The following is a 10106-nucleotide window of genomic DNA, read 5'->3' on the forward strand; positions in this document are numbered from 1 at the left end:
GACAGGAGATTCTGAATGTGGTCCAGGATGCATCTTCTACCAAGGCCCAACTCTCCACTGCCCAGGACTACATCGCCGAGATAGAAGGTCGGATGAAATCTTATGAGGAAAGGATAGCTGAACTGGAACGGGAACTTGAAGATGCTCGGGCCTGCCGATCTGCAGATGTCGCTCGACTTACCGAAGAGATCAAGGCCAAGGAAGAAAAGGCTCTGGCGAAAGAGGCTGGTGCTTATGTGAATGCACATGGTGATCTTCTGGCCAAACTTGCGAAGTGCCATCTTGAGAAAGACTTCTCCTGGATGGTGGATCTCGTCCTAAGAGCTGAAGAAGATAATGAGGAGCCTGAGAGAGAGAGAGAGAGAGAGAGAGAGAGAATGACAGGACTAAAAATGTATCTGAAGGGCAGGTTAGGGGAGATCCTCCTGTCGAATGACTTGTCTATATTTTTATATTTTGAAATGAATCTAAGTCTTTTCATGCTCAATTTTCTTGATGAGATCGGAAAACATCCAAACCAAATTGCCTGACTACTTAATCAATTGAATACAGTTGAACATTAAACCTGAGATCGGTTATTAATCATAAAACATCAAACCACTTTCAGAGATTGGAAAACCATTACACGTGAACATGAGATCGAATGATGTTGTGACCGAATTTCGACTGAACCTTTGAAACATTTGAAGAGTGATTTAATAGAATTGTAAAGATTTGAAAATGACTTAGACTTATTAGAGTCGGGCTCATCACTTAGAGATCAAATAAAATCTTAGCTTTGTTTGAGGAATGTTTGGACAATTCGAGTGAGATACTTGATCACCACACTATATGCGGACTTGGAATTTTGAGGTATTTGAACATAAAGAGATTGAAAAATAATAGCATATAATAATGAATGGTCCGGAGATTCAATATCGATTCGAACACATAAGATAAAGACGAAGAGATCGGAAATCAATCTAACTTGAACGTGAGATCGAATTACTCCGAAGACAAGCCATTGGTGAGTTCGGAAAAATGACCTGTGATCGGGTCATCAGTTGAGAACCGATAACATAATGAAATTTCAATTTTAAAAGATCCTTGCATTTGAGGGTCGATCAAAATATGGTGTCTATAATAATAATTAACAAAACTAAAATTTTCACCAAAACTAAATGATCAATGCTCAATAGAAATCATTTTTAGTAATTTCTCTTTATTTTTCTGATCAGAATATTAAAATAAAGACTGAGATTTAGTATTTGCGTACCAAAAAATTTGAGTTTAAGACTTATCATACTCGATTTTGATTGATGTTTTTGCTCCAAATGCCTCTTGAATGTGCCATATCTACCTCCCATTTTGAACTTGTAGACTTGGCCACAGTAATTGTAAATTACATCAATTGTATTTTCAGATCTTTATTTTTTTGTAAAGTGGAATTTGAAAATATCAGAAGTGAGTACTTTTTTTGCCTCATCTTTATCAGCTTGTTGATGTTAGCTTTCTTAAGCGTGATGGAATGACTCTTGAACTTCAACATCATCATCATCATCCCCAATTTGCTCTACTATGTTGACTAAATCAACTGTGGTAGGCTCATTTAGATTTTGGTATGTTGATTCACCAACCTTACTAAATCAACTGCAGTGGGCTCATTTGGATTTGGGTATATTGATTCACCAATCTTACTCTTCTCTCTACTCCTTGATGAACTTCCAAATCCACTACTTGCCATTTTCTTAAAAAATAGTATGACTATGATGAAATTTGAAAAAAAAAAATAGTGTTGAAGATAAAAAAAAAAATACTAGAAATTTGAAAAAAAAAGTGTAGAAGATAAAAAAAATAAAGGTACTATAAATTTGAAAATTAAAAAAAATAGTGTCAAATATTAAAAAAAAATAGAGGATACTAGAAATTTGTATGAGGATACAAAAAAAAGTAAAGTAGTAGAGAAAATATTGAATTTTAATAATAATAATAATAATAATAATAATAATAATAATAATAATAATAATAATAGAGTTAATTGAGTAAAATAATAGGCACTAAAAATTTTTGAGTATATAAAAAGAAAGTTTAGGAATTTAGAGAATATTAAAAATTAAAGAGAGATTTAAAAATAATTGTATTGAGAATTAGAGAGATTTGAGAGAATTTGAGAATTATGTAAATGAATTAAGGGTTAATTAGAATATTTATAGAATTTTTATAAATTTTTTAATTTTAAAATTATCTCTAAAAATTAATTGTTTTTTTTTTATTATTATTAAGGGTCAAAGAATAATTTTACAATTAAAATTTAAAAAATGCAACGGAAAAATTTTTTACCGTTTGAAGGAAATTTTTTTTTTTAATTATAAATGACCAGTTGTCATTTTAATTTGCAAGATTTTTTTATTATAAATGACCAATGGTTATTTCAGTAGGATTTTTTTTAATTATAAATTATTTTCAGTTTGGAGGAATTATTTTTTAATACAAAAACCAATGGTCATTGCAAAATGCTGCAAAAGGGCGGCGTGCTAGGCCTAGTGCCTAGCTCTTAACTAGGCGCTAGGTCTGGCCCATCACTCTGCGGAAATTTATTGTGAATCAAATCATCGCCTTTATTCGATTTTAAATTAATAGTTCTGAATTGAATCAAACCGCCGGTTCAATCATTTCACAATATTTAAACCTGAATTGAATCATAGAGAGATAATTTAGGCTTGGTTTGACAACGGTTTCAAGTTTGATCAGTTTCGGTTTGAATTTAATCAGTCCAGTTCTGATTCAATTTTGATTTCAAACTAAATTATAGCCATCTCTAATTATAATAAATACAATAAATACAATTTAAAATTTCAATCTACATTTTATTATAAAAATAATTTAAAGGGTATTATAATAAAATAATTTAATTTTTATACATAAAATAACCCATAAAATGACCTTATTATTTCCATCAATCCACATTAAATGAGAATTAAATTGATCTTTCAACTATTTCTCTTATATATACACACTGCTTATAGTGTAGCCAAACAAATCTTAATTAGTTGATTTTTTTTAATAAAAAATTCATATTCTGTTTGAAATTATTCTTATGATAAAATTTAATTTAATTCTATTAAAAAAATGAAATTATTCTTATGATAAAATTTAATTTACTTCTATTAAAAAAATTTAATTTAAAGGAATTTGTAAGAAAATTTATTTGTTTAGAATACTTCTGAAAATGATAGAATTCATCTAATAAGCAAATTATAGTTTTTGAAACAATCGATAAGTGTATTTATTTTTCATATTTTACTTTTATTTATAAAAAAATAAGAATCAAATAATCAAATAAGCTTAAAATGAAATTTTGAAAAAAAAAAAAAAGCCCAATTTTTAGGAAAAAAATAAAGTATTATTTTCCTTATTTTTTATAATAAAAATATTAATTTTCATATTTTTAAAATTTAAAAATTATTTAAAATTTTAGTGAAATTTAAAAAAGTAAAAAAGAAAAATTAAAGAACATTGAATAACAATCCTTAACTTAGATTCACAATTTAATTCGGACATCATTTTAGCAATTCAACATGAACATAACCCAGAAACAAAAACAAATACAACTCAGATTCAATAACATTAATGTAGCAATTCAACAAGAATATAATCCAGAAAAAAAAAAATTCAACTCAGATTCAATAACATCAATGTAGCAATTGAACATGAACATAATAATAATAAAAAAAAAAAAACAAAGCAAGCTTATTAAGCCAATATCACAAATTCACAACATATCGAAATTTGAAAAAAAAAATGGCAATAAACCCAGCAACCCCATCACTCATCACAAGCCCAAAATCATTGTAGCAATAGTTGAATGCCCAACATCGCATCACACCAGCAGTCAAATGCCCAATATCCCAAACCCAGAATCAACCTAGCAGTAGCCGTTGATAGAAGGTGCGGATCATGATGGTGGTGAAGGAGAGTTGAATTGGGTGGGTTTTGAGTCTTGCGCAGTGGATGAAGAGGCAGCTATTGGAGGGGTTATGAATGCACCTTCGCTTGAGAAGAAGAAGAAGAAGAAGAAGAAGAAGGAGATTTGAGGGTGAGAAGGAGAAGGAGAAGAAAATGATTTGGGTTTGTGGGCTTCCTTTATTTATTTATTTTTTTTTATTTTGATTTTAAAAATAAAATAATTTGTAATATTAAAAATTAAAAAAAATATATTTTATTATAAAAGAAACAAAATTTTTTTAAGCTTGGACTAATTTCGCCTTATTTAAAAAAAGTTTTGAGTTTTTTTAGAGCCAAAAGATCATTTTGAGGTTATTTAATTTTACATTGAAAGTATAAGGATTAATACAGTCTTTTTTCCGAGAAAATAAATATGACTTAAGTAATAGTATTTTGGGCATTTAATATAAAATTTTTATATCAAGTTGTGTTTAAAATTAATTAAAATATATTTATAAAATTTATGATATATATAAATATTTAATTTTATGATTAATAAATTTATTATCATATAAATTTAAGTTCTTTGTAATCACCGTTTTATAATTAAAAGAATTAAATTATAACAATTTTAAACTTTTCAAACATAAAAATTAATAAAAAAAAATTCAATTGAATTAAATATTTTCATCATTAGACTTTTCAAACACACCTTATAAGAGTTATTGGCTGAGAAATCAGTTGGATTTGTAAACCCTTAAATACAAAAACTTTATAGAGATGATAATATTGATGCTTGGGGAAGAAGGTAATACTACATAGTTGAAGGAGCATAAAAGTATTCCCACAAAGAGTGTGCAAATCGTTTGGGGTCATTAAGACAATAAAAGGTCCACGGACTCTTGAATTAAAATATGACTGACTGCACCTAGTCAAGACCCGCGTTGTTCAATTTCACGAGCTACCTATTCTTACATTTGGCGTGGTGGAACTTGGAGTTTTTATTTCATTATAAAAAATTTATAAGCATCGTGATTATAATTTTCACAAAAGAAAAAAATTATAAATATAGACAATTAAAAATTTGATCAATATGAACAAAAAAAAAATTTGTAAATTAATTATTTTTATGTATAAAAAAAAATCAAATCATAGCACATAGTCTTGGATATCGGTCCGATTTAATCCGGGTTGGAATCAATTTGAGCGAGGAGACCAAGATCAGATTAATTGGATTTGATTCCTAAAGAGTTTTAGCTCAAGTCTGAGTCATGAGTGGGATCGATTTTTATTTTATGCAATTCTAATTTAGATTTATTTTGGTTTGGTTTAGTCTAGTCAAATTTGACTCTAGACTTAACCAACCAATTTTTTTTTAAATAAAAATTATATTTGTTAAAATGTTTTAATTACAAATATAAATATACATATATGTAAATAATGAACTAAAAATTAAAGGATGTGCATCAATTAATAAGCATTAATTTAGTAGTATTGGAGTTTAAATTTCAGGCGAAATCAATTATAAACAAAAAAAATATTTTGTTAAATTTGTAATTTATTATAAATTTACGATGTAATTGCAACAAGAGAAAAATCATATAAATTTTAAAATAAGAAAAAGAATGCATTTAATTTCGTTAATTATAAATAAAATTTTGCATAAATATTTAAAAATATGAAAAAAAATTAGGCTCGAAGTTAATTAGTAAATAATTAAGTTGTCAATGTATGCCATTAGAATTACGTGAATCCACTTACTTTATTCTTCATTAGTGTTTCAATATGTCTTTATTTGTGAAGTCGAACAAAAATTAAAAAATAAAAATAAAAATTGTCAAATTCAAAATACATTGAGAAATAAAAATCTAGTTCAGAAAGACCATCTATATTATGTCATTACATAAGCATTTATTATCCCAGTCACCCTTGTATGGATTGACAACCTACCAAATGTCGAAGAAGAATATGGGTTAATTGCCTAACAAATTGCACAGTAACCCTCATATATGCATGTCAAATATATTTTGCCTTACCTTACATTTACCTCTACTACTATGAGTGCATGATATTCCATTAACGTATCATATAAATCTTATAATTCAATCCTACGATCAAAGGCAATAGAATAAAGAAAAGTTGGAGGAATATCTTTAAAATAATTGAGGATTTTTGTTTCATGGCACCAACTGATTCTCTTCAAATCATGATCTTTTTCATTATCTCTTAATAACGATACAATATTTAAAGTTTCAATAAAAGATATATATGTTGTTGGTTTATAAATATAAAAAAGTGAAAGGGTTGCATAGTGACAGTAACGAATCAGATTTTTATGAATATTCGATTCAAATAAATCATAATATAATATATTTAAATAGTATATGATTTGATTTAAAATGAGTTTTTATTTGTATTCTTAACAAGTTCGAATCGAATTTAGGTTTTATATATTGAGTATTCGCTGTTTGAGATTGCTTATATAAATATTTAATTAAATATAAAATATATATTTTTTATTTTAATATTTATAAATTTTATATTTTTATTTTAAATAAAATAGAATTTAAATATTTTATAAAATTATTAAATTTTTAAATATAAATTATTAATAAAAAAATAATTTTTTTAAATTATTAATTAAAATATATAAATTAAATTAATTTAAATATTTTTTTAATAATAATAATCAAATTTGAGATGAATATAAAAAATTCAATTTGACCATTTTTAAAAAACCAACACTCAAATTTTTTTTTTTTTTTTAGATAACCAATATTCAAACTTAAGAAACGGTAAAATGAAAATGAGGAAGGCGAGTTCGCGCGTTCTATGTGTGCCACGCGTCTCATATAGACAACGCCATGTGCTTTTTCATTTCATTAATTTTTGAACTTAATCGAACTAAATTGGTAGGTTAGATTACTAAATGTAATACGGTTCGATTTAAGGATCAAAGAACCTTCAAATTGGGACCGAACAACCTCTCCATAAGTTTCGGTTTGATTCACTCTGTGTATAGAACTATAATATTTCTTTTTTGCATATTGCACACGTATATTCAGTCCAATGGATTAAGATTAATTTTATTTATGTCGAGTCAGCCTATTAAAAAGTGAAGCACTTTTGATGGGTATTATTTCTATTTACGAGAATCGATTAATCAGCTTTGTTTAAAGGATAAGAATGTCGAATCACTCATATTAAAATTATATATATATTATATAAAAAAATTTTATGAATCGGCTCTACTATATAACAAAACAGAAATAAAAAAATGGGAATAAAGAAAAATTATAAGAGTGACTGCTTCAGCGAAATGAAAAAGAAAGAGAGTAAACGTGTTTGAAGGATTAAGCACCTAAGAGCCTCAACATAGGGGAGTAAAAATTTTCAAACTTTTTTACTTGCTTGTCGCGTTTCTTGTCATAACAAATACCTGGTATTTTCTCTCTTGCTGGTCCAAATTTAGAATTCTTTCCCTTCAAAATGAAAATCTCTTTTAGTCATTAATTTGATCTCTCACATATTAATTATATTTATATAAATACCCATCAACCCCGTATCAATCAAACTGACCTCCCACACTTGCACAAACCCATTAGTACTGCAAATTCTATAGCTTCTTCAAGGAGCCATGCAAAGATTGCCCTCAACTGCTATGAAATTGTCTCGTAAAATCTTGCACTACAACCACCACCTTCACAACCGAGTTCCCGCCATTAAACCACCCTGTGATGTTTTTATTAATCATCGACGAATCGATACCAAGAGAACCATTTCAGGATTGCTCTATGACCATCTTTCAAGATTCGGCCTCAACCCTTTCTTGGATAGCAAGAACATGAAGCCTGGTGATAGATTATTTGACACAATAGATTCAGCCATCGCCGAATGCAGGCTAGGGGTTGCTGTTTTTTCCCGTCGTTATTGCGATTCTTATTTTTGCCTCCACGAGTTGTCTTTGATTATGGAGACCAAGAAAAGAGTTATTCCAATCTTTTGCGACGTGAAACCTTCTCAGCTTCGCGTTAAGGACAACGGAACCTGTTCTACCCTTGAGCTTCAAAGATTTGAACGTGCTCTTGAAGAGGCCAAGTACACGGTGGGGCTTACATTTGACTCGCATAAAGGGTATATAAAGTTCTTCTTTCCTACTCTAATTAAGCTAATAAATCATAATAATTAACTATATAATTTATGATCTATATCGTATGTCTTACGTGCAGGGACTGGTCGGAATTCTTGACGAAGGCGACCGAGGCAATTGTAACAAACTTGATTGAATTGGAGGGAGAAACAGTTCGCAAGAACCGTAAAAATTTTGTGTAGAATTTTTGAATAAAGATAAGAAAGCTTGTCCTTTTCCAAAGCAATAACATCCAATGCACAACGATCTTCATGCATGCATGACCTTGAATGAGGATCAGTGCAGCTTTGATCTTTTAATTAGCTTTTGTCAATTAATAACCAATTCGTTGATTCAAAGATTTCCTTTTTTTTTTCCTTTTCTTTTTGCTTTTAATTTCTTTTTTGTTGGTTGTTGTATAGGATCATGTATTTTCTGAAAAGGATAGCTAACACAAGCATGCTGATTATCAAACTGTAAAATTATTGCCTTTCTCATCATGTAATCAATCTCGAGCTGTTGTTTCAAATAAAGTTGCTTAGTTTCTTCAAGACCCTTTTTGGTAACATTTTCATCGTGTTGTGGTGAAGTATTATAAATGTATGCAGATTGTGATTCGATTTGCTCGATTGTTCTCCATTTTTCTTTGATTAATTTGATGAATGTGAAATCTCTTTCATTACCTACTATATATATATATATATAGAATGTGATTACTGTCAAATTACTATAGAAATGCTGAAGAATTAATGGGAGAAAATGCCACCATGAGGACTTTTGGCGATGAAAAGTGTTTCTTTCGTGGTTTTGTTTTAGAAAAACTAATTAAACAGCATATGTTAAGACTATGAACAGAAGAAAAAATTCTAATAACAATGGCACTTGTAAAATTGCAAATGATCATAATAATTAAGTTTATACAATTTGATAAAGCAAAGATAGGGGAGTTGTTGAAGAGCAGCTTTGAAGCTTCCATGCATTGTGGTTGATTCCTTGAGATAAATAATTTTTGGCTGATGAAATGGAATGGAAAGTTCATTCGATTCTTGATTTGGAATAGAACAGTGTCCAAAGTCCAAATATTGTCCTCTTAATTAATTAATAGTCATATCAGAAATACTTGTGAAGTTGCACACTTTCAATCTTGAACAAGATTTTGATATCTTGATTCTTGAATAGTATTAAATAGGTAAAATTTGAAGTGGTGAGAAACATCTGCCTCAAAGGGTTGTAAAATTTGATCATTGACACTCTTTTGGCCCGTTGCTTTTAGCATATATATATATTGATTGTTACAGAAGGTGTATTCTGCATTTACTGAATTAATCACTATCTAACCTCTTGAAAATAAATTGAAAATTTCAAAATTAAATAATGAAATATAACATCCCCCTAAACTTAAAATTAAAATGTTGCTATCTGAAGGTCTCAATATTAATCATCCAGCAAACACCGACAACACTTCACTGGCGGTTTCTTCCTACCAATAGAATATTTGTTTTTTCAGTAATATATTAATTCTTCAGCCCAAAAAGAACTTGACAGTGTTTGAGAATTCCAGATTAATAATCGAAGAAACTGTACAATTTCCATGCAAAATTGCGTACAGTGGGGCATGCATGTTATGTTTTTGACTTGGATTTTGGATTTTTCTTGCATTTAAGAAGGATTTAAAACACAAAATATATAATAATTCATTTATTGAATACATAAATTTTATATAATTATATTTTAAATTTATAATAAATCAGATTTATGTAAGAATTTTCTCATCAATTTCCCCTTCCATGATTGCACATTTCATCATCACCGAAACGCATATTCCTATGGTCCATATATAAAAGTTAATTCTTTTGATGGACAACCAAATTAAATTTAAGATCGAGATACATGTATCCCAAATTATAATAATGTAGATGTGTTTCTAATTTCATTTAACAAAAAATCTTAAATTTATTAAAAAAGTTAAAAATCACATAATAAATTCAGAATTAGTAAAATTTAAAATTAAATACTTTCCTTCCATATTTTAAATAAATTTTAAATTACATAA

At 28.2% G+C, this 10106-nt stretch overlaps 1 protein-coding gene across 1 annotated transcript; it reads left to right on the forward strand.

Moving 5' to 3' along the window:
• The first annotated feature begins 7523 nt into the window (after positions 1 to 7523).
• LOC110648110 (probable 2' cyclic ADP-D-ribose synthase BdTIR) lies at positions 7524 to 8506 on the forward strand. Its single transcript, XM_058129491.1, has 2 exons — positions 7524 to 8058; positions 8154 to 8506. The coding sequence occupies exons 1-2, from the start codon at positions 7562 to 7564 to the stop codon at positions 8254 to 8256; spliced, it is 600 nt and encodes a 199-aa protein (XP_057985474.1). The 5' UTR covers positions 7524 to 7561; the 3' UTR covers positions 8257 to 8506.
• Positions 8507 to 10106: the final 1600 nt, after the last annotated feature.

Source organism: Hevea brasiliensis, chromosome 11, assembly GCF_030052815.1.
Source record: "Hevea brasiliensis isolate MT/VB/25A 57/8 chromosome 11, ASM3005281v1, whole genome shotgun sequence".
NCBI lineage: Eukaryota > Viridiplantae > Streptophyta > Magnoliopsida > Malpighiales > Euphorbiaceae > Hevea > Hevea brasiliensis.